Source organism: Melanotaenia boesemani, chromosome 12, assembly GCF_017639745.1.
Source record: "Melanotaenia boesemani isolate fMelBoe1 chromosome 12, fMelBoe1.pri, whole genome shotgun sequence".
NCBI classification, from domain to species: domain Eukaryota; kingdom Metazoa; phylum Chordata; class Actinopteri; order Atheriniformes; family Melanotaeniidae; genus Melanotaenia; species Melanotaenia boesemani.
Genome location: NC_055693.1, coordinates 9,937,654 through 9,963,593, shown reverse-complemented (window position 1 = coordinate 9,963,593; position 25,940 = coordinate 9,937,654). Strand labels below are relative to the sequence as shown.

The 25,940-nt window shown below is 38.1% G+C and overlaps 1 protein-coding gene across 7 annotated transcripts in view; it reads right to left on the bottom strand.

The window, feature by feature from the left end:
* Positions 1 to 25,940, bottom strand: part of LOC121650655 (mitogen-activated protein kinase kinase kinase kinase 4-like) — a 91,487-nt gene that overhangs the window by 27,061 nt on the left and 38,486 nt on the right. For all 7 annotated transcript variants that reach the window (XM_042002257.1, XM_042002251.1, XM_042002254.1 and 4 more), the window contains exons 3-12: positions 19,662 to 19,718; positions 8,322 to 8,447; positions 4,165 to 4,275; positions 3,873 to 3,963; positions 3,146 to 3,276; positions 2,587 to 2,641; positions 1,881 to 1,959; positions 1,594 to 1,769; positions 1,374 to 1,446; positions 1,015 to 1,225 (exon numbers count right to left, since the gene is read on the bottom strand). In XM_042002257.1, the coding sequence (XP_041858191.1) occupies positions 1,015 to 1,225; positions 1,374 to 1,446; positions 1,594 to 1,769; positions 1,881 to 1,959; positions 2,587 to 2,641; positions 3,146 to 3,276; positions 3,873 to 3,963; positions 4,165 to 4,275; positions 8,322 to 8,447; positions 19,662 to 19,718 (1,110 nt within the window). The remainder of the gene's footprint in view (positions 1 to 1,014; positions 1,226 to 1,373; positions 1,447 to 1,593; positions 1,770 to 1,880; positions 1,960 to 2,586; positions 2,642 to 3,145; positions 3,277 to 3,872; positions 3,964 to 4,164; positions 4,276 to 8,321; positions 8,448 to 19,661; positions 19,719 to 25,940) is intronic.

The following is a 25,940-nucleotide window of genomic DNA, read 5'->3' as shown; positions in this document are numbered from 1 at the left end:
TTATGAAAACTTTGTAGTTATTCTTAAAGAGGTTACATCATTCAGTTTTAAAGGAAAATGCCTCCTGCTTGTTAAAGTTGCGTGCACATAGCTTCATGAATTACTTAAGTCTTTTCCTGCAACAAGATTATTTATAGTCATCTTCAGACTTGAGTGAAGCTATGGGAAAGGATTCTGTTGTCCTTTTATAATAATAGTAAAAACTATATTCTTTAGGTATGGATTTTAGTAAAAAGGTGCCTATTTGAGCACAAATACAACCCGCCTTAATGTTAGTAGTTTGATGCAATAATAAGATTTAGTTATGAACAAAGCATTTTAGAGCAAAATATACTGGGCAAAAGTTCCCCAAACTACACATTAATCATTTATTTTTATGTATATATTTACAAATGTAATATTTGTCAGAAATTGTCAGAATTTTCTAGAGAAAAGAAAAGTATAACCAATTCAAATCAGCATGATGTCGTCCTCTTTTTTCCTGTAATTTGGTGCTACATAGCATAGGATTTGGTAAACACTGTATAAATAATATACTGAATGAATATATGGTTTATTTTTAACTTATTAAACAAAAAGAAAGCAACAGCTGTGCCTTGCAATAGGCTGCGGCCTGTCCAGAGTGCACCTTGCTACTCACCTACTAAGTCCTGGTATTGGTATTCCCGTCAACCCTGAACTGGAATAATCGGTGTAGAAAATAAATGAAAGAAAGCAATAGCTAAATGTGTATTGGATACAAGAAGAAATCATCTCAATTTAACGTGTCCAAAAAATGGTAGGCAGAAATCTACCCTTTTTTTTTTTAAATATACTTAAATTATAATACATAATTTAAGTATATTTTAGTACATAAACACTTTAATATTCTTATTTACATTAACCTTTCATTTCCTCTCCGTTCAGTTTAACAGCAGCTTTGAGACTGTGTTTTTTCTATTATATAGACACTTTGATATAATCCTTTTCATTTAGGCTGATTTTTAAGGTGATGCACTAGACGTGTGCGCTCACCTCCTCGAGCCGCCTCCTCTGCTCCTTCTGCTGCTCGATACGTTTCTGCCTCTCAGCTAGCAGTTGGCGCTTGTACTCCTCCTGCTCACGTAGCTGCTGCTCCTGAAGGAGCTGTTGGCGGCGCAGAGCCTCCGAGCGCTCCTTGTTCTCCTGCTGCAGCCGGATGAAGTCGCGGCGCAAAGTTGACTCGCCGGGTACGTTGACTATGGAGCTGTACGGAGGAACCAATGAGAGGAAAAGGGCGTCATCATGAAAACCAGGAGTTGCTTGTTTTAGACAGTTACCTTCTTGCTGCTCTCTTGGACTAAAGCAGAAATATAGAAATGATAACTTTTAATATCCAAGACTATAATAATAACCTTGGCTCTCCTTCTTGTTCAGATGCTTCTTCTTCCTCTTCTTCACTGCCGCTGTATTCATACTCCGTCTCATCTGTAGATAGAAACGATACAATAAACGAACAGCTCTTATCTTAATCAAGGCCTGAAAATCACCAGCAGAACTGCAAACTGTGTTTAAGATAAAACTGCAAATAAAGTCTGACTTCTTTCATCGCCTCTCTCAAAAGACCCAAATCACCTTTCTCGCCTCTCTTCTTCTTGGTTCTGTCGATGTGGTCTTTGAGCTGGATGCGGACCTGCCTCTCATTGGGCTGGTCCCGAATGAAGGGGTGTTTGAGCAGCTGCTCGGTGGGAGGGCGCTGGGTGTAGTTCTTCACCAGGCAGCCCTCAATGAAGCTGAAGAACTTCTTCGACCTGTTAAATGTGATGCTTGAAGTTTAGATGAGTTTACATAACCAGGCAGAAATTTGTCTGACAATGTAGAAACCCTGGACTGAGATGATAAAGATAAAAAACACATCGCACCATTTTTTGGACTTAAGTCGAGGGGGAGGGTTTCTGGGAATGAGGAAGAGGGCTCTCATTGGATGCATGTCACACAGAGCTGTAGCAAAGAAAAAAAGCAAATGAGAGGTCTGTTTAGCAAAAACAACTACTTGCTTTTGCCTCCACTGTCTAACAGTAAAGCTCAGTGTGCGTTCCAGTCGTCTTTGGAATTCGTTTTCTGAAAGAATTTTTGCTGGAAGTGACCTTGTTGTTTTTTAACAGAGAGCTCGTAAGTTGCAGAGGACCCCGAGAGTCCAGATTTAAAGATGGCTATGCCCACTAATAATATAAAGGCCTTTTCATTGATGTTTTTATTAAGTTTCTTTCTAATATGTGTTGTATCCAGTATGTTTCTAATGTAAACAGCACCTTGTTGTTTTTTATGTTTTTTATGTTGTTAAGGTGGGATTGCTCATGAAATGTCACGTGAATTTGTGTTGCTTATTAATCATTATCAACAAATTTGGCTGGTGTTCTCATGGTGCACATTTTTAGATTTCTAATTTTATATGGCATAATTGCAGATGCTCACAAATGAACTATTTTGGTGGCATCTATTTTTCCTGAGTTTGTGCAGCAGAAATGGCAACTGCCCTGTAAAGACTTCATCTGCTCTCAGTAGCTCTGAATTAGGAGACAACTGGAACGCAACTTAAGATCACAAATTCAACAAGAACCGACTTACGGGGAGCTCCCTCAGCCATCTCTATGGCTGTGATACCACAGGACCACAGGTCGCTCTGAAGGACAGAAGACAAGATTAAACAAGTCAGTGTGTGTGCAAATATAAAAACAAAAATGGAAATAAAAAATACTTATTCTCTGAAAACAGACATTTACAATTTAGTAGTGTTTTTTTTTCTTCTTCTTCTTCATATGAATGATTACTTTTAAAGAAGTCACAAGTTCTTGTTACATCAGACTGTTACCGACAATATAAACATGTTTCTCTAATTTAAACATATCTTTTGATCCAGGAAAGCTCAAACTTTCTGAGCTTTTAATTTAAGCACACTGCCTAAATTGAGGTACAGGAAGTATTTGAAGTTTTAAGAATAGTAAATACCGGAATGGTCTTAAAATAGTCCTCGTCTTATCAGTATTGCACTCAAAATTGATTTTATTATGGTATTCAGGGTTTGGGGGGAAAAACTGTTCAGTTTGAGACACTTGAGATGTTTACATCATCACCCATTGTGTGATACAACTTGTAAGTTCTGCAGCTTGTAGGCCACTGTCCTTACTCTGTAGTCGTAGGTTGCATCAGGGTTTTCATCACAAGCGATGACCTCTGGAGCCATCCAATACGGCGTCCCGATGAATGTGTTCCTTCGGCCGACTGTCCGGTCCAGCTGAGCACTCACACCAAAATCCACTGAGGAAAACACAATTAAAATGGATCAGAAGTGGCTCAGAGCAGTTTTGTCCCCAGAGTTGTGTGTGAGTGTGTGCTTAAATGACTCATGTCTGTAAGCCAGCCACTGATGGTGCTTATTTTATATAGCATAACTTATTTCCAAACGCTGCATATGAAAACCTGAGGAAATTGATTAAAGCTGTTTACATCTTGTTTTAAAGTCGGCTGAAAATGTGAGAAGAGTCATTTAAATACCAGCCCTTAATGTTTATAAAAATCCAGTCACTTGCTCTGGGGCCTGTGGTAATTAAAATTTCACCCATTCGCCCCACTGCTACACTGGAGTCTGGACTTGGTGTTTAGGCCTGACTCAGAGAGAAAAGATGCTGATCTGTTGCAAAGCTCCTTCGTGCCTCCTTTGAGCCAAATTCCAAAGTGTTCTATTGCAGTTGCAGTGGAGACACGTGGTTTATAGTGCGTGTCACAGGACAGCAATAACAGAGGTCACAGAACGTGTCCTGATTATAAACTGTATTCTAATTCTTGATCATTAAAGAAGCAAACACAAGATTAATCAGTGTAATATTAACACAAATGTTAAAACCAGCTCATACCCAGTTTGACTTCAGCATTTTCAGTCAGCAGCACATTTTGTCCCTTGATGTCACGGTGGATGACATGATGCGCATGCAGGTGAGCCAATCCCTGTACAGAATAATACAGAATTAAACAAAAACTTAAAACAAACACTTCAGAAATGTTTTATACTTGTGTAATCAGTTTTCATCATTGTCTAAAATAAAATGAAAAAGATGTCAAATTGGTTACAAAATGAGTAAATGTAGGTCACAGTAATGTCAACATGTTTGACTATAATCAGGTAAATGTGTGTGAAAAATGACTAACCCTGAGGATCTCTCTGGAGATGTAGGCGATCCAGTCCTCCTTCAGCGAGTTGCCTTTGGTGTTCTTCACCAGATCTGTGATTGAACCAGCACCACAGAACTCCATCACCAGCTGGGGGAAAGAAGAAGACATATTCAGAAAACTCTGGACATAAAAACATGAAAATATTAATCCTCATTCTACCATAGGTGCTCCAGTATCACCACTGCTAAATCATGGCAACAACTGAGATTTCTGCTTTGTTGGTGCTTTGCTTTTTCCACATATGATCCATATAAGAGCTGAAATCTGCTGGTGTGTTATGTGGCACATGATACTTTCAGAGTATCTTGGTAACAAGAAATGATCTGTGTAGTGAAAAGCCAGTGGAAAAATCACTTCTAACACATTAACACTACCATGATTGATACAGGAAGCAGCTTGGCTTTTAAGAAATATGGCCTTTATGTGAAAGAGAGGAGCATTAACTGAACCCCTGGAGAAAGACAACGCTACACACAGCATCTTCGAAAGCTGTTAGGGAAGGACTAAACACCGGACCTTTCCAGAAGTCAACTGAAATAGTTTCCTGATCAAACCAGCCCTCTGAAGGATACAGATCTTACAGCTGATGATGGATAATTTGATAGCTGCAAGAATAACCCAAGAGCAATCCGAAAGGATCAGTGGAGTCATGTTACTAAATTCATTCAAATAGAAACAACCATTTACTAGTAATTAACTTTAAACATCTGTGGTGCCCCCCTAGAGTCTAAGCATACTGTGCACATACACTAACTCTGTCGTTTCCGAACTGGGGAGCGGACCCCCCGGGGGGGGGGGGGGGGGGGGGGGGGGGGGGGGGGGGGGGGGGGGGGGGGGTCTGAGTTATGACTTCACTTGGAGAAATGTTCCTGGATTTCAAAACACTGGTAGAATTCCAGTCTCCAGTGTGGCAGCACAGCGCGGATTCAGCCTCCAGAACAACATCAAAACAGCCGTGAAAAGTCGTCTGGCAGAGGCAAAAGTCCAAAACCTCATGACAATAGCCTCTGCAGCAATCCAACTTGACTTGGGACATGTGATCACGCACAAGCGAGCGCGCAATTCAAGTCCATGCAGACCAGGGGGAAGGTGTGAGACATTCAGGCTACAGCAGGTGAACTGTTCATATTTTAAGTGCAATCGTTTATTCTCATTGTTCATATGTAGCTACTGGGGTCACAGTTGATGGTTTTTGTCACTTCGCTGAAAAAAGTTAAAAGTATTCATCTGTTTGATGTGTGATGGCACGATGCGGATTTTCTGTTCAGCTTGTTTGGACTGAATATTATTTAAAAATAAACGGAAATTAAATGCTATTGAATATGACATTATTACCATGTTTGTTTTTTGTTTAATTTTTAAGTGACGGGTGAAAATAGATTATGACAGGATTGTTATGACCCTGTAAATCAAAATAACAAACAATAAAAAAAAATCTAGTGCCACCTCTGATGCTGTCCTACCCTGAACTGGACATAGCAGATATAGAAAATGGATGGATGGATTTTGGACTTCGCATCGAGCTGTTTGAAATAATCACAGAAGTTCCACCTTTGCCTTAAACCTTGAGGTAGTAGCGGCTATTTGCGACAGCCATGAATTTTCCCGTTTCCTGAGTTGTTTTCACGATGTAGGAAGGGTGCAGTTATTCCCTTTCACCTCATCTTCAGCAGCATTTAGTGTTTGTGCTTGTGAGAATCGATACTTCATACTTTTCGTTTGTACAAAAACAGTCAACAATGAGATTCTTCTACTATTCGCGATGAGCTGTAAAAAAAAACAAATTTCACTGTGTACTTTTCCAATCATATCTTGTATCCTGTGCACTCTAGAGACATTCCTCTGCGGCGCCTTCCTTGTTTTTCGGACTGTGAAGGGCATCTCGAGCAGAACAGCAACTGGGGAAAAAAAAGTCTAAAATGTCCTCACATTTTCCTGAAAGTCTCTGGCGCTCATGCATCAAAACTGCTTGCCTATTTAATTTAAGGGAGAAAAATAACTAAGAATTCAAACAAAAGCTAAATGACTCCTGCAGCCTCTTAATTTGAAAATAATGTACAAAATACAAATATGTATTGATTTAGTCCTAGTAAATAAAACTAGAACTGAACCAGTTCAGCTCTACAGACTCTTTTTACATCAGGGAAGAGGTATTGTTCTAAGATAAACATTGTTAGTTCTTCTTTCGAGAAATAAAACTAACACTACTCTGACTGGAATGTTCATAGAAATCTAAGTCCTTCATTACAAAGAACTACACAGAAATATACCCCTCCCTTAATTTGCCTCTGCATTGGGTATTACTTTTTAATGACCCTCAAGTTTGTGGTGCATTGTGTCTCACAAGCTGGTGCGAGGATATATGCCTTAAAAACACGTTAAGTGCTCCTCCTCAGGAGACGATAGTCTTAAGTGATGGTCAGTGCATAACCTTATTATCATAAAACTGACACATACAGTCTTTCTCATGCACACAAAGTAGACAGCATGAAGCTGTAACCGTGGGGTCTGTTAACGGGGTTGTGGAAGCAGCTGCAAAAACAAATAAAGGGTTGTGTTGTAGAGCGAGAGTGAAATCTATCCTCACAAGGAAATGACGCTGCATGCTCATAAAACTAAATAATCCTGCATTCAACAAACTGAGCAGTTGTAAATAAATGTCTCTCCTTGGTTTTATTTCTCTACTTTTGCTTTCTCTGATTAACTTTGCTTCATTTATTTTAATAATTGTCTTTTTAAAAATTACAATTGTGTCTTATTTTGGCATTTTAATTCATTCTATTAACACCAACTCTGTATCTGGACCAACTGCTGGTGATAGGTCTAGTTTATTTACTGACAGGCTTCAGAGTTAATACATAACCATTTAACTAGATCACCATACTTATCCCAGTAATACACACACTGGAGGTGAATCAAGTTATTAATCAAAGTCTGTCAAAAGCTGGGATGCTGTGGAAACTTCTAGCTTCCTCTGATGGAGATTACCAAACATGTAAGTATAGCAGAGTTTACAGCTTTGGGCATCTTTAAGTTACTTGAATGGAGATTTTTTGTCAGATGATGCTGCTGCTGTTTGTAAATCAGGATTTCAGACTTTACTACTTTCACAAATAGGTGCAGAAACGGGGAGCTTTGCAGCATGTGCATCATGCCCATTTGAGTTTAGTTGAGCAGATACAGGTCAGATAGGCTTGTTGTGTCTTCTTTCTTTAATATATTTAACTGTTTCTTCTTTCAGACAAAGGTTTAGGTAGTAAATGTTCATTTTTACGAATCAAACTTAGAATCTTTGGAAATGAGTTTCGATTCCAACATAATAAGGAAAACATTTAGCCAGAATCAGGAATTCAATATTGATTTTTGTTTTATTTACAATGTTCGCCTGTTTAGGATTTTTGTAGTTTTATGAGGGTTTTTTATTTGCATTAAAAGTGGACTGAGAGGTGAAATCAAAGGGACTTGTTTTTGTCTGTCAGTTTTTTTCCTTGTTTTTTAAGTATGACTAGTCAGGGTCTTACCTGCAGTACACAACTGCCACAGCTTCTGATTAGTTTGTAAAATAAGAGGCTTTCTTGCTGTGTAAACTAACACTAGAAGCTACACAGAACTGAGCCAGAAGAGGACATTTTCACCACCAATAACAACTCAAATCTAAACATTTTGAATGTAAAAACATTTAATACCAGTTCAAACCGGGTTTTAAATGTGGATATTTACACAGCATTATTTCTGCATCAGTTACACGTTGACACATGCACAAAGTCCTGTCGCAACACGGTCTGTGGTGATCTCAGAGATATTTAAGCATTACGTGTAACATGTAATGCTGTCTGAGACAGAAGTGACACTGTAAATATGCACAGCGTTGATCTATCTCAAGATAGACCTTTTGAGGTTTAAGCTTTTTCTGATGGTGAAAATTTCACTTTTCAGGGGCACTTTCTGAGTAGCTTCTAGCTTCAGCTCGTGTGGTGGGAAAATATCTTATAATTGAAACAGAGTGCAGGTGAGATACTGACGATTCAAAATGGCAGGCAACTTCACCCAAAGATTAATTAGTCTTGAATGCAAATTTAATATGTACCCGGTTGCTGTTGGGTGTTACAGTATCGTTTGTGGTGTAAACTTACCCAGAGTTGGTCATCATGGCCTGGTGGACTTTTCTTGATGAAGGCTCCATAATATGTGGCTATATTTCTGTGGTGGGAATACTTCTTCAGCATGTTGATTTCCAGCTTAATTTCTTCCTCTTCATCCTACGAGAGGAAAAAGGAGTAACATCAGTGTGGAGCTGAGGCATTGTTATTTCCTGTGAGACAACCGAGAAGCAATTACATGAACTAATGGAGTTAAACAACACCAACTAAACAGCCGGTTTCCTTCTATTCAAGCTGGAGACAGAAAACTAACATCAAAACATTCAAATCTCTACTGTCGAGTTACCCTGATATAGTCAGCCGAGAAGATGGAGACATCATGTGGCATCTTTAAATATTTTTGTTCAGCATTTACTGAAAAATGGGCAGATTTGTTCTCAATCTAAAACTATTTATATGTGAAATTCATGGCTAAAAGTTTACTGTTATTGTCATTCTATATTATTTAATGTCAAGATGTTTTGTGTTATTTGCATTTTCAATAATAACCAATTACAGTATTAGAGAACACATCTGCCCGATATTTGGCCCTCTTCCACTGTGTTTAATAAGGAGTAGCCACTTACTTAAGTGTCTGTTTTCTTCAGGGACACTTTAAATCATAAAGCAAAACAAAATATTCGCCTTTTTTTAATCGTTTCTTGGCTTTTAGTTTGTTTATTGAAGATGGGGCCAATCAAAGAAGCATACTGTCTAAGACAGTATAATAAACAGATATTATATATTTAGATCCAGTCAAACAAACCACCTTCTCTCCATCACGATTCCAGGATATTAGAGCACAGACACATTACTTGATCAAGTGATTACTTCTCCCTCGTTGCCACATCACTGAAGCTGCATGACATTTTACTTCCAAGCATTTTACTTCAGTCCAGCTCGAATGGGGTTTACATGACGTGACATTTTTCACTGTTATCGCAGCCAGTCGTTTATTAGGAGCAGCAGCTTGGGCTCCTGAGCAAACTGTGTGTGTCCACAAAGAAAAAGCTCAGAGGAGCAAAAAAGCTGTTTGGCTTTACCAACCAAAGCTTGAGACCTTTTGACATTTTTCTATCCTGATGTTGCATCGATACAACCCACACTTCCTTTCCTGTTGCACTTGCAGGCTCATTTATATGAAATAAACACTAAATAACTGCTATTGTGGAAAATGTAGCTGTTCACACTTTGTTGCAACATTTAGAGAAATCTTTTAAGAGCAAAGGTTTAGCCATGTCTGTGAGGAAAAATCTGAATAATCTGCAAAGAGCCCTGACCCTAAGCCATCCTGTCCTACCTCTCTACCAGGGCTGTTTTAAGGATGAACTTCCAGCCCCAGGACTCAGTTTAGTTTCTGGTTCCTGCCCCTAAAAGACACCACTTGCAGTCAAACTGCAGTTTATGATCCTCTAATTCTCTAAATTAAGAATTCATTACAGTGACCCTGTTTTAACCTGCTTTAGGTTGTCTTTTCTATAAAAAGATGTAGAAGGAAACAAAAAAGTTCCCAAACGCTGCAGTTAGCCAAACAAATGCTGCAGTTTGCACAAACTAATCACAAGCAGAGCTGTGTGTTAGATAAAGCAAAAACAAGCCATGCTTTGAGGTTGTTTGTGCAGAGAAAAGACACTGTATACTGCAATGTGACTGAAAAAAGTTACATAACATTGTTGACAAAAAGATTCAAGGTGAAGTAAAATTATAAAAATGGCATTAGGCTGTTACATAAGAGCAGTGTTTTAACAGAGCAGGGATATTAACCATTGGTTTTTTTATAATGTTTTATTCCACTGCTGGATTAAACCCTCTTCAGAAGCGCCACAGCATTATCCAACCTTTATCGCAACAGGTTGCTTCCTCACTCCGCCGGCTGTCAGATTCAGTTCACTCGTCAAAACAGATATTTTTTGGTGTTAAAAGTTAACGTTAGATGAAATGAAAACATCTTATCGAGCTCTGCAGCTGAAGACGCAACACACTCCAATGACATTTCAATCAGGGCCACAGGATAAAGGGCAATTCTGTCAAAGTTTAGCATTAAAAAAAAAAGATTAACTATTTGCATGTCTTTTAAAAAAAAAGGGGGAAAAAGATGCATCACCTGCAGCTCAAGTTCAGTATCGCTAAAAAACACAGAACACCCAGGAAACCTCAAGCTAATTTTACTGAAGGCTGAGCTTGTGCGCAAGTTTAGAAGAAGCCGTTTTTATGCTGTCTGTCATTCAGAGTATTAAGCTGATGTGTTCTTGTTTGATTCTACCACAGACTATTTTTAATAAGGTAAGATGCTAATAAGTTAAGCTAATCTGTAATTTGTGTCTCTTGCTATTTGCTGCTTTCTGCAGCTAAAAATTAAAACCAATTAATTCTCAGACTGTTCAGTTCAGCAGCCTGAACAGTGATTAGTTTATTGATGCTACAAATGTTCTTTAAGAAAGCAACAGTTTTTGGTTGAGGGGTTTTCAGTTTGCTCTTTTATTTTTTATTTTTATTTATTTATTTACTTCAGTTCATTGGACCTGTTTAAAGACTTAAGCAGCAGCTTTGACTGTCATAAAGATGATGGGGTCAGTTGGTCAGACAGCTAGTCAGCCAATCCCTTGAATCACTGTCAGTCAGCTGGTCAGTCAGAGACCAGGCAGCCAGTTATTTTACAAGGCAGCTAGCCAAACAATCAGTCAGGAAGCCAGGGAGCTGGCCAGCTAGTCCTGCTAATCTACTTAGCAGCAGCAGACCATCAGTGAGCCAGAAGTCCTCCAACCAGTCACCCAGCAGGTAAGCTGGCTGGCCTGTCAGTCAACCAGCCTGTTTAGTCAGTAATGTCCATAAAAATTGGACCATGTTCACAGCAAAAGATGAAGAGTTAAAAGACATAATTTCCTTCTATGGTCAATGAAGCATCCATCACCCTCAAAAAGTCATGTGAGCATTTTTGAAGCTACTCAGAATAATTACAGATGCTGCAGCCAAAGTAAAGGAGGGGAAATACAGCAGGAACTTTCTTACACATCACACACCACGAGCCATGAATACAAACTCTGACAACAGCCAAAGAGAGGAGATGGAAAAGAATCACTCCAACTGTTATGAAAATTAGACATCAAATCTCAAAGTGAGCCAGATCACAAAAAAGAAAAGAAAAAAAGAAAACACAGGGGTGTCCTGAAGGAGGAAGCAGTTAGCAAATCAGGTCTGTCTGTCTTCCTAAAGCAAAATAATGATAATAATCATAATTCATCCATGTTCAGTAATTACTACACAGAGTAATATAAAGTGAAATGTAATGTTTAAATGAGGTTTTATCAAAATGTACAGTTCTGGTTTGATGCTTCTACCTTTGATTTACAACAGAACCAGGCTACCACAGGGGTTCTTTCCATAATCTGATCAAACAAAATAAGAACAAAAACATAATGAGGAAATCAATCTTTCAATGTTTAAAGCCTCATTTTTACCAGTTAAGTAGAGACATAGTGTTCACAGTGACACAGACGCCCACAACCACTCGCACGTATGCATGTGGATGGTTTTTCCCAGGGAGTCAGGACGAAAAAAAGCTCACAATCTGTGGCATCGTTGAGCCAAAAATAAGTCACGAAGGAACAAAGTGAAATAGTTGATACACTAAATGTAATGAAACAGTATCCCAGGGCTGAACATGTCTGATTAGAAAAAAAAATCTAGATTTCATTCAACAGATCTGAGAAATTCCTACAATCCAAGCTGCTTCCCATGATGAAAAAACTTGATACATCATTTGAGCCTAATATAATTTGAAGTCTACCGGTGTCCACACACAACCTACATGAGGCATTTGTAGGGTCTGTAATGACTTTAAAGTTAGATTTTATTCTGCAAATCTCTGTCAAAGTAAACCTTTGCACTGTTATCGGCCTTGAAACCTAATGTAGGTTTGGAAAAATACAAATATTTACAATTTTAATGTTTTATTCTTAACATACAACTTAAATCTTCAATAATCTTGTAATGATTATTGTTCTTAGGAAGAAAATTAGCAGATCAGACCTGAAATGAGAAATCAGGATCAGTCAGGAAAACTGCAGTTAATGAATCTGTAATGTTTGTGTTTATAACTTTAACCCATTTGGTTCTGTTTGCTGGGTTGGTGAAGTCCACTTGGACTGGGAGGGGAGCTCATCTTTTCATGATTCATAAACCTAGTTTTATATAAATTACTAACAATTTTGGTTTCCATTCACAAATATGTGGTTGAGTGTTTCCTTACATGTTTTTGTTTAGTGGCATTACAAAATAGAGACTATATATAGAGAGACTTCAATGTTATGTTTGCACAAGACAGTGGCTGCTTGCATTTGTCCTCACTGCTAACAGTCACATGATCGGCAATAATAAAAAAAGAAAAACACTCGATAAAGATGCAGCGGGCAGACAGTGACCTAAATGTCGGGATGATGTCACCATCTCTGTCATTCGTTTACCATGTCGCTCTCTCCCCACAACACACATTTATTTTAAACTCTTGTCTGAGTCCCACTTGTCCTTGTAGCATCACTCTCCTTCAGCGTCTCCTACAATGACTTTAACGCCACGTTTATGTATCTCATCATTACGTAGACGGACACGCCTCTCTGCTTCACCCTCTCTGTCTCACTTTCCCTGAAGTGCAGCAAGTCATTGAAAACAAGACATCCTGAAGCTACTCATTATCATTCCTGGGCATGAAATGGTGGTGAGACTCAGTGGCGGCCATATTGTTGCTAAAGTATTACAGCACACAATGAGGATAGAATTAACAGAACCACGACCCCTGGGGGGTGGACAGCCACAAAAATGAAATATGATGGAAAATAAAGACTTTGGTTTCTAGAGAGGCATTTATTGTCGCAACACGAACTGTCGTTCAGGCGCAATTTTAAGCTTGCTGTCCCTGTTCATATCTGAAAAAAAGCTGCTGGAGTCAACTTTAGATAAAACAATGAACCTACTCCTTGGAAAACTATAGTTTAATTTTCAGTTTATACTAATTTGAGCTTCCTAAATAAGAATGATAGAACTCTGACTGTTGTTCAGCAATATTTAGATTATTTTTTAAGTCTTTCTTTAATTCTATTTTGTTTATTGCATTTTACAGAGCATCCCAGCTTTTGTAGGCTGAATAGTACAATAATGTGCCTTACTTTACACTTTGCTAGTTCTCGTTTTCACACCTCTGCACAGTAAGCGGTGGGAGGCAAACAAGGTGCCAGACAGCTTTAAAGTGTCTATTTCATTTCATGAGCAAAACTCTAGGGGAAAAGAAAGGTAAGGAGAGGCAGGAAAAAAAACAAGAAAAGCAGATAATTCCCAGAGGGAAAAGAGAAGGAAGGGAAATCATGCTTGCAGTAGAGTTTTCCCACTAATCAAGATGGATTTCTTTCCAACAGATCACTGCTGCATTACATCAAGTCAACAGCAGCAGTAAGAAACGCATAATGCAGCTGCTGCAGTTACAACCATATCCCCATTTCTTTCCCTCGCATTACCTATTAGGTATGAGGATGACTTCATTCTCCCTCATGTCCTCTCTTATGCTGCAGAGAAAACAGAGGTGGTGGCTGAAGAAAGATGGCGATGGTCAGAAATGAGAGAAAAACAAAAATGATTAATGCTAGAATGGGAAGAGGAGAGGAGAAAACACTGGCGTGAATAAGGACAAATGAAACAAAGAAGGGCATCTTGTAAAGGGAGAGGATCGATGGACATGAGAGAGGAAAGATTGGTGAAAGGATGTAAGTGAGACAGCTGAGCAGAGAAGAGGCGAGCAGTAATAGCCCCTCCTATAATCCCACTGCACTTCGGATGAACCTTCTCAGAGGAGAAAAAAAAAGTGTTTTCTTCTCCTTATCTAAGCTCTCATGTACTCGCTCTCCATCTAAAGTTTCACTTACTCTGTTCCTGCAGTCTTCTCTTCTTACGCTCTATAAGTGCTAGGTGATTGAGAATATATTCATTTAGAAGATAAAAAGTGTTGACTGAGAAAACAGACACATTGTACCACCTGTAGGTAAGCTGCCAGGTAATCCAACAGGCAGCTCACATCACAGACGAATAAGCCCTTTCTAATCGATCATACATCCCTGTGTTGGGACTAGCTGTAGCAGCACTGCCTCTGATGGCAAAACGCTGGTTTTATCTAAAACCTTTGACAATGACAGGGGGACTAAGGTAAAGCGCATTTATGTGACAGGAGCTGTACATTTAAGGTAACCAGATGTTAGTGGTCTGGCAGTTGCACAACTCGAACGTAACCACAAAGCAGATTATGTAAAAGAAAACTTTACTGCAAACATGCATCTACAAATGTCAAAGTTATAACCTAAAGCACTGCCATTCAATGAAACGCATCCACCTCAAATTCAAGCAATCAGACCCACAACCTAAAAGCAACAAACCAAAACCTTAGAATCTTCTCATTCCAGCACTGCACATTAAATTCCTGTACGTTGCATAGAAGCCTGCACAGATGCACACCTTCTGATTTTAGCTGCATGTGACACAAATTAATTTGTTGACCCAACTGTTTAAAAACACAGAGGTAAACACTTTCCTGTACATGGTGTAAATATAAAATAAAATAAACTGCAACCGCAGGTCATTTGATTAAAAAAAATAAAATAAAATGAAAGAATTTGGAATTGCAAAAAGAAAATCAAAACATATTTGGATAGAAAGATCCATCTTTGAACATGACATCTTTTTAAGAAAAACTACTAGCACACTGATCAGAAGGACTTAATGAAGCTCACTTTTACTCCTGAAGTTGTTAAGATGACTTGTAGGGCAACAGTGCAGAAAAACTCATTATTCCATGAAACAAACTGGGAGGACCTGAGCAGCAAAGGTTCCCCAGGACAGGACTCAAACCTGCGTTAGATGGGCCAATAAACTCCAGCCTACACACATGGCAGCTGCTCTTCCAGTTAGTCCTTTTGAAAGTAGCTATGATCAAGTCTATCCCTAGTTACCATTAATGGTACTGCATTTAAAAAGCATTTCCTGACTGGCTGCTTCATTGGGAATCCTCAAGAATTTTATTTTCAGTGTAGCTAAAGAATTTGTGACTTTACCTGCTTACTGTGGGTTTTTCTTTTCTTTTTTTTTTAAACCTTTGTCTCTTCTTCTACAACTAGTAGAACAAGCATTGCTCAAAGTTTAGTTATAACAGCCTTACGGAAACTTCAATAGAAAGTGAACATCTGTGGTGTAAAAACTATCACTACTTAGTTGAAATTTTTATATACACAAGTCTTCTGGTTTCTGTTCTTGCATATTATGAACTTCTACGCTGGAGACTTATGTCTTCCTGGTATAAGCAACAATGTCAGTCCAAGAAGGCCCAACAGAGGACGATTTATTGTCAGCTATTCTTACCAAATGTTAACAAATGTTAAGTTTATTCAAGTACCTTGAAAACTTCTGTTTGTTCTACAAACTGAAGAAGCAAGTTTTTGTCTCAAGAGATGAAACAAATGCTGTTCCTGTTCCAAAAAATACTGAACGTAATTGAGTGATGAAGGGGATTTAACTTCCTTTTCCCCCAACAAAAGATTCTCATCATTTAACCAGTAAGATATAGATTATTTAATGTTTCAGTTTCTTTGTTCTGCTCTTTGATTTGCAGCCCTTTTCTCTCATTTCTTGCTTCTTTTCAGCTCAAACAGAAAACTTGATGTCAGCAGAAGTTTTGAATGAATATATCAATTTTACATCAATATTAAATGACATGAAGAAGAGGTTTCTATACAGTCATGAACACTTTGTTTCAGCTTTCTTCTTCTTTCTGCTCCTGGGTGTCCATCTTGCTCCTACTCTGTATAGAGAACAGGAGGTGGTATGTGAGAAAAAAAAAGTGGTGGTGTTATTTTGCATTTATGATACTTGTAAAATCTCCTTTCATTGTAGAAACATGGAATCTGTGAATGTGTAATTGCAAAGTCTCCAGATTTTCCAAAGTAAACAACTTCCTCTATCTAACTGTCATGGCAAGCGTCCAGACGAATTGAGTATGTTTATTTAAGAAAATGGTCAAACTGAGGGAAAAAGGGACCACTGTAAACATTAAACTGGACTGGAAAAAAGTCTTGAATTCCCAACATGTGCGCTTCTCTTCAGTGAATCAGCTTGTATGAATACATAAACATATTTCCATCAAATGTCCCTGATCCTTCCCTGCTGTCCCTCTTTGATGTCGTCAGTTCGAAATTCAGATTTGCTCCTGCAGGCCACAGAGAGAAGCTCACTTCAAAGACATGATAGGCTTTTTAAATATTTTACCATGAGGTGGATTTCTCAAAAATGTGGCACAAGAGTCCTCTGATTTACTGAAGCGTTGGAGTTAGGCAGACAGGAATGACTTGAACTGCTCTTTATGGAAGTAATGGATCACTTTTAAATGATTCTCAGGATTTTGCAGCTACATAAATATCAAAAATGATAAATGTGTTGCTCCACAGCTTTATTTTGAGTGCTAACAAAGGTTTATTGAAGATATTTCTTCTTCAATGGACTAAATACGAAATGGTTAAGCACTTAGGGGAAATAATTTGACTCATGTTGACACCTCTGTGTGCATTTAATACTCATCTTGATTATCTAACATGTAAGTACTTTGTTTATGCTTTGGATGGCATTCAGATCAGACCTCACTTTCATCCTACTGAGCTTTGCAAAGCAAATGGAAACTAAACGGTAAAAAAGTTGCTGATGGTTTGTGGTGAATTGACGGCTGACATCTCAAACTGTTGGGCACTTCTTTCCCCATGAGGCGTCAGACAGCAGCCACATGAAAACCATAAAAGACTGCAGGAGAAGCAAATATTCAGTTTTCTAAAAATAAATTGCTGCTAGGAAAAGAAAGCAAAACACCATTCAAGCTATGCAGCCAATACGTCCCATTCACCCTTTTTAAAGGTCTATTTGTCTTCAGTAACAAGAGCATAAAATAAGGTTTCTAAATGTAGACTGAACTTAGAAACACTAATCCTGCACAATTCTCTGCTTTAGCAGATCATTCCACTCACAGAAAAGTTGTAAAGATTTAAATTTTAAAGATATTTCCTGAAGCATTTAGTAACTGTCCCACCACAACTGTGTAAATTTGTCTATAAAGAAGTCTCTAAATGATTAGGGATACATCAGGATCAGAAAAAAATCTCATTTCTACTTTAGAACTGATGCATGGTATATTTTGATGCATTTCTGTAGTTCTGCAGACTGATTACAATCATATTGAACAATTATTTCAGAAACTGTGAGCTAAGTAGTGCATTTTAGTAAAAATATCAGTATTTTTGCAAATTGAGACTAAACTAACAGGGTCCCACTCTAAAAGAGGATCCTGTTCAGAGTGACAGTTAAGCCTGGTTGCAGAACTGTTTATACACTCGCTTCACATCTGCAGGAAACTGTTCAATGACCCCAAATATGTGTTTGCAAATGTTTTTCTCACAGTGTCAGTAAGCTGTTGGTTCTATAAATAACACAAAAAATAGGGAGAGAAAAGAAAGAAAAAAAAAACCATCAGCACGAGCAGTAGTTTAATAAGATCACCGGAACATTTCTGCATAAAAACACAGGCTCCAATTACAGCAGCAGAAACGGGCCCCTGGGTCCCCGCTCAACTTTGAGAGAGCTTAGCTCAAAACATCGACAGACACAATGGGTACTGGCTAAACTGGCCTCAGGAGAGTAAAATATGTTGAGCTCAAACTCAACGGAAACTCTGTTTATTCAAAAACAGAAATATCTATCAAACGTTTTGGAAGCTAAACGATTATAAGCCTGAGTTTTATAGAAGAAAAACATTTACACCAGTGTGAAAAATAAAGAAAAGGAGTCTGGGAGTTTTATTGCATTTAAGTATGAGGTTAAAAAAATAAATAAAACACATTTTATCAGTCAAATGCAATGAAGTTGATTAAAATCTTAGGTATTTTCATGTTATACAAGTACACATAGGCTTACACAGTTCTACTATAGCCCTTTTCAGAAATATACCCATCATTAATGGCTTCAATCTGTTACAGCGACGGCGTTCATATATTTAATCAGTAGGTTTTTTGTTCATTTTTTACTCATGCAATGTTTGCGATTCCTGTGAGATTTGACTGTGAATCAACTGGAGTATATCAAACAGGCACATGTCATGTCTGTTCAGTTCATATTATAAGCACCGAGTTGTATGAAAGAAAGGTGATGATGAAAAGTATTGTTTTTCTACACATTTGACTTTATGGAAAAGTAATTGTTAGGCTTGTGCTAAAAGAACTTCTACAGTAACATTGTAGTTATCAGATTTGGAGGGGAAATAGATATTTAACTGTTTTTTCTTGATATTTAACAGGAAAAAGAACTAAAAACAACTGTGTGCTTCAGCTATCTATTGCAAGTCAAAGCATGAGGGAGGAAAATGCAGACAGCACTGTTATTTACTTAATAACAGCTTGTTGGATTCCTCTGAGCAGCTGATCAGAATCCACATTAACCTATTACTGCCTGATGTGAACGCTGCAGTTTAGATTTGTGATTCGTAAATATTACTATTGCAATACTAGGAAAAAGCACCAAATGGATAGCTGATATCAATACATTCAGTTTCCATCTGATTATTGGAAAGTAGTGCATGTCCAAAAAAGGCCTGCACACAGTGTAGGGGGTCGTCCAGTTTTATGGTTGGGTGCTTCAAATTTTTACCAACAGGTGTCCCAAATGGTTGCATGTATTCAGAGTCTCTCTTTGTGTGATCACAGGCCCTTTTGTAACTTACAAAAGGGTCTAACCCTAACCTTTATTTGGCCACTGCAGGAAGTTTGTTTACTGCAACAGTGCAAGCATTGTCTTGCTATAATAGTGTAATAGCATTAACTTAGCTGTATTGTTCCACTGAGTCAGCAGCAGAACAGTTTAACTTTACGTTTCCTTATAACAGAATAGTTTTCAGATTTGTCACAGAGTTCAGAAACCCTGCAGCAGCAGATTATCCAGACTGAAGTAAAAACTTGAAACTTCTACAATGCCAAAGTTGTAGTCCGTCTGTTTGTGCCAGTTTAATGATAACATATGATATCTGCCTGCTGTAAATGCAACTTGAAGCAACAATTTTTAATGACAAACAGACCACACCCTACACCTGTTTCATTTTGATAAGTCAGAGTAGTGAAAGCATTGGTAAAGGTAATGATGAATCAGTTGCGTTGGGTATCTCATCATGAGCTCAACATCGAGTAACTGATTTTCTGCAGTTATGTTTAATTATTAATCTGGTGAATGACAACATAAGAGTATGAGAATTCCCTCAAATGTGTTACTGACCTCAGTGACGTCCATGACCTTGATGGCTGCCAGCTGTCCCGTCTTAACATGTCGACCCTGAAAAATGATAAAAACTATTAGGAAAACATGATCTGTGAACAGTTCAGTACAGTCAAAAACATAATTTCACAATAACTGTTTTCGCTGATTCAAGTCAGAAAGTGACTGGCTGTGCAAACTGATGGTAGGAATCAAAAAGCTTTCCAGATGACAGTTTTACAGTCTGAGTAAACATTCAGGGTGATTAAGTTGGTCATAAAAACAGGAACCACACTCACAACAAGTTTTTTTTTTTCCTCTAAAATAGTATAGAGAATCACAGGCGAACATCCAAACCTTCAGCATTCCTTAACAGACTAAGGTCAGTGTTTCCAGTGTGGTGCAAGGAAAGAAACTCATGTTTGGAAGGAAAGAGCAAACATTTAAAATCCAAACAACATGAATAATATCAAATGGTATGTTAACTACGAAATGAGGCAGTAATATAAAATTGTGTTTATCAAGCCTGCAGCATTGCGTACAGGATAATTTACTAGCCGACCTCTTCTTATAGTCTAATCATGGAAGTAATCATATAAAACATTAACATTAACAGCTGATGCATATATTGTTTAGCTTAACTAGAATGAGCTAGAATAAACTTCCCTACCAACAATAAATTTGTATGAAAGAAACAACCTGCTGTAACGACTCTCCTTTTCCTCCGACCAACAAATAAACTAATAAAACCAAATGTGGTAAAGGTGCCATACAGGATCGGTTTGCCTTCCAACCTTTATACACAAAGCTGACAATCAGCGGTCGGGCACATCAGGAGCTTGAGTGAGCGTCTCTTTCTCTGTGTTTCCTGCAACCATTGCTGTCTCAGTTAATTACTTTTCCTCAGCCATATCAACTTGTAGAACTGAAGTGCCTGCGAACAGAGGAAGCAATGATGACAGAAAGCTAACAGCTAACCTAACACGTCTCTCACGACCTTCATTTTTCTAAATGAACACTTTTCACCCTAACATTGCCATGTGGAGCGAAGAAACTCAAGACCAACTGATAACCGTGACTCAAGAGAGCACCTGTTTGACATTACTGGAAATCTCCCTTCTCCCCTTTTATTTCTTAATCTACACAGTATTCTGCCTTCCCACATTGTATAATGTTTATACTACTGACATCTTCTGTCTTCAACCAAGGTGGCGCCGCGAACGGATGCCCTGGTGCTTAGGTGCGCATTGTTTTGATGAACAAGAACTCTAGGCCATAAACGCTCTGTCTCAGTCACAGGACCTGTGCTTCATGCAAAAAGAGACAAACATACCAAAGCTACTTTACTGTCACTTTAGCATACTTTCTGGATTATGCTCTAATTCCATACCCATCCTGTATATTTTGTAATTTTGTGTTAAAGTGTAGAGACTTTATTTTGTTTTAAAATTTTTATTTTATATTTATTGCATGCTTAAACTTATAACTTATTTTGTTTTTATGTCTGCACCAAGTACCGCAGCATTTTCCTAATGATGTGAACCTGTTCACTCATATGGCAATAAAAAACCTTTCTGATTCTGATTCTGATTCTGACTCACGAGCTATGTCTTCTTACGAAAGATCAGACTGGTTTGTCCAGCAGTAGGAAAATATTTATGTTAATGTGTTGTTGATTTTCATTTGTTTGGATACTGGTGATTCAAGGAGACCCAGCAGGGAAACTCCTTCCAGCACTGGCTCTTAATGTCTATTTGGTGTATAAGAGTAGGGCAGTCAGGGATTATTACCAGGGAGATGCTATTCTTTTAGCATTTTTTGTGATATGTTGGACAGTTGATATGGAACAGGGCTGATCTGCCCACAGCAAAGCAAACAAGGGGAGAGTTTCCCTCCAGGAGGGAATTACACATCATCATTATTAAGTGTGCCTTTGCATCTCCACCAGGTGTTACACCGACTCATCAGAATCTGGAGGGATGAATGAGTTTCTATTCTTCTCTCATTTGTTAGATCATGATACTGTAACACAAATGATCCACAGCAGACGTTTAATTCTTAATAACATCTGCTTCTTTTTCTGGACGGTCCACCGACGACGTTTCATCACCGCTTCTTGTTCGTCTCCCCCCCATCCGTTTTTGTCGGTGTTCTGACTGTCAGGATTCCCGTTTCTGCCTTTTGACAGAGCTCATCTATTGGTTGTTGATCATGTTTCGTCACTGCGACTTGCAATAATATCAAACACGTTTGACATTGTCGCAGATCCAAGACTAGGGAAAGATTGACGTTAAACAGCGCAGATTACCAGCTTAAACCTAACGACAGCGATGATGGGAGCACGTAAAACAGTAAAACTCCTAAGATTCCCTAAAGACTTCCGTTTTTAGTCTGCGATCGTGAAAATCGTTTGGTGTGAGCCCAGCATCAAGTGCAGGAAGGAGAGAAACTACAACAAATAGTTTGCCAAAATGAAGACAGTCTTTTTTCCAGGTAAGGATTGCTAAAAGAGAACATCGCTCCATAAGCATCTAATTTGTCTCAACAATACATACAGGAGACATCTTATTATAACAGCACATAAGCAAAAACAAATTCTCCCTATGTTTATTTCTGTAACGCCTGATACTTTTCACTACACGACTAGACTGGGACTTAAATGTGTGAACAACAAATGTTTTCAGAGTCAGGGGAGTGAAGAAAAGATGTCTGCATCATGTTTGTAGAAAGGGTCTGAACTGTCACACGATCAGGTTTCCTTTGTGAGGAAAACGGCTGCAACACCCGAGCCAATGGCTCCTGGTCCTGAATGAGCCGACGAGGTCTACAGTCTGACTGATGAGAGATCAGCTCGTTTTGGTTTAGCCACAGGGGACGTGTGTCATGTGTGTGTAGAGGCAGGGTTAGCAAAAAAAGGTAAAGACTGATCGAGGTAACAAACTGCAAAAATGACAGAAGAACAAACTTCTGCTGGTGTGGTGTCTGGTGGTGTGAGGAAGATGCTAAATTAATAAAAGAAAAACAATGTTAGGTAAACTATATATGGTAACTTTTTGGAAATATTAACTTTCTTGTGAGCACAAAAGCTTTATAAAATAAAACAAAAAAAAATCACTGCTGGATAAGCCATTTTAAGGACAGGAGATTTATTCCTGCTACAGCAAGAAAATACCGTTTTGTGTCCTGGGCCACACTGTGGAACCATGTGCTTTGATGCAAGTGGTGTCATTTCCACTGGGATTCTTCTCATTCTGGTTTTCAAAAAAAAATATGTATTTCATGTAATGCAAAACCCAAACCTGGAGGATGTGTCCCTAGCCAGGAGGTTTAAATGGACACAAGTATTTGTACTGAAAGCCTGATTTGGATTAAAAAATGCTTCATGTACTATTTCTGATCCGGTCATACTCATTAAGATAAATAATTCCATTCTGGTCAAGATGGGTGGGTTATACAGATTGTTTTCTGATCAGCATGTATGAAAGCATATATCCCAAAATTCAGGCAGAAGTGATCCTGCCTGCACAGGCCTGTTATGTCAGCTCTACATCAATTTAACATACTGCACTTTATATTTCAGCTAGTGGAAGATATGGTGGGACCAAAACAGAACTGGTCGGTACGTGATACAAATATATTACTTTAAATTTTAAGGGGGAGAAAATGAAATTGGTACGACAGTAATAAATACAAACATGCAGCAGTGTTAGTTTACATCACAATTCATTGCTTCTTCCCCTACTACTGTTTCCAGAAAAACGGACGATTCTACGCATGTCAAAATAAATTATTCCATCTTAAACATGTAATCACATCATAATCATAATAATTATCAGGATCCATGTAAAGAGTACAGGTCTGACTGGAATTGTAACCTACTGAGACTCTTTCTGTGTTAAAAAAAAAAAATCACATTTATTTTAGAGCTGCAACTAATGACTATTCTGATGGTCGATTAGTCACCGACTATTAAAACGACTAGTCGACCAATCGGATTATGTATCTCATGATTATTATAAATGGATCTTATTTCACTTTCAGCTTTGATATCTTGCATGAGGTTGTTAAGTAAGTCCGACCTGCCTCCTCTTTCAATGTTCGAGCATTGCAGACGTACTTCCGTGGTACGCATGATCCGCTTGACAAATCTCACATGTATTGAATTTATTTTGTAAGTTTAACGTGAAGTTATCCCAGACTTTTGACGCTCTCTGCCACCATTTTGCTCCCTAGTCCACCACCATATTTTATACATATACTTTATTGCACATGTGCAACTCTCAGCAGAGATAGAATTAGAAGACGATGTCTCACTCTGTAGTTTTTTTGTTTTTTTTGCCGACAATAGTCGACTGCTAAACTCGTTGACTATTTTCATTGTTGACTATTGTTGACAACGTCGACTAATCGTTGCAGCCCTAATTTATTTATTAATTTATTTGTATCTAATCTAAGATGCAGCTGAACTGAATTAAAAAACAAATAAAGACATCCTGAAATGTGCAGCAGGAACTAGAACAACCAACACAAAGCGACCACCTCCAGCCTCTACTAAATGCTGAGTCATCTCTTCCTAACTCATTACACATAAAAGGTATTTTACCAACAACTTACTAACTCTTCTAAATGCGCTTACGACTAAGACATGTTTTCTCTGTCTTGCTAGTCTTTTCAGCCCCTCACTCTAAAAACGACAGACCAGTTTAACGGTTTGCTGCGTCCAGAGAACAAAACTCAGCAGTGTGTTTGGCCTTTGGTATGAGGAGGTAGGGTATCAGCTGACACTGCAGGTTTGTGAAGGCTCCAGAGTGTGTGCTGACTGGTTTTACTCATAATGACACAGACACAACACAGAGTTGTCTCTGGTGTGTGCACTTAATGGGGAACATCATTTCTGGTGTTAATGAAACAAACACTCACACTGACTGAAACACGGACTGATGTGGATACACACTTCACATTCCCCAACATACAGACACCCTGAGGCTGACACACTGTATAGACCCTGCTGTATGGACCCAGATGACATCATGACAGACACTAATGAACTAGCGTGTCGGTTTTCTTCCTGAGGTTGAGTTTCATATAAGTCCCTGAAGCAAAAAAACATGCTCGTGACTCCCTTCTAACCAGAAAGACTGTATCTGTATGTGTGAAGATATGTTAATTAAAGGAATTAATGAACATGTGGCTATCAAAATTATTAACATGTATGTGTGTTCATTTCCACTATGTGTGAGAAAGGTGACCTCAGAAAACAAACCCCCACCATCCACGACACACAAAGACTAGCGAACAACCGTTAAAAGATGACATCATCTTTTCTACTTCCTTTGTTCAAAAATGAGACACAGACATACGCACACACCTGGCCAGTATGAATGTACACAACACCCATCTGTCTGCAAGTAGAACTGAACGGATCAGAAATGATTCTGCTGACAAAATTAGTCATAAGCTTTCCAAGCCTGGGTTTTAGTTTACAACCGAAACTGCACACACACTACGGCAGAAATGTGCTATACACATAGTTCTCTTTCTTATACCTCCGTCATCATTAAACTGCACACATGGATGGGCTTCATTTCCACTCCTATCTCTAGCCATGAATAGATTTAGATACTCCTTCAATTTACCATCTACTTGTAAAAAACAAAACAACAAAAAAAAAAAATTGTTTTCACCACATTTTTACATCTAAATGAAAACCGCTTCATGAAAGTCATTTTAGAATCGGAGAAAAGGAAGTGTGTTTTATCTGGAACAAATGAGAACAAATATTGATGAATGAATCATGAAGCTGAGGCTATTGAATATGTTCACAGCCAAGGACTCAGGCACAGGTAAAATAAATACATTTATTTATCCTTCTTATACACAATGGCAGCTTCCCAAAGCACTATGATCAACAAAACAGTAGCAGGTCTGAGATGATTGAGTACTCTTATTTATTTTTACTGCAGTTTGTGAATGGTAAATTAGACTCATTGCAAATGTTACAAATGTGTGTAAATCTAAGAAATTCTGCAGAAATGCATATAACATAACAAACCACTTTTTTTATTTCCATTTTTCCAAACATTATCTGATGTGAACCACACATAGCCTTCATATATATATATATATATATATATATATATATATATATATATATATATATATATATATATATATATATATATACTGTAAAGGTTTAAAGAATTTATAGAATAATTAAAAATGAATAACCCTGAACTGGAAATGGTCAACTCATTGCTTTTTGGTGGTTCACAAGTTCAAAATCCCTGTTTAAAGCAGATT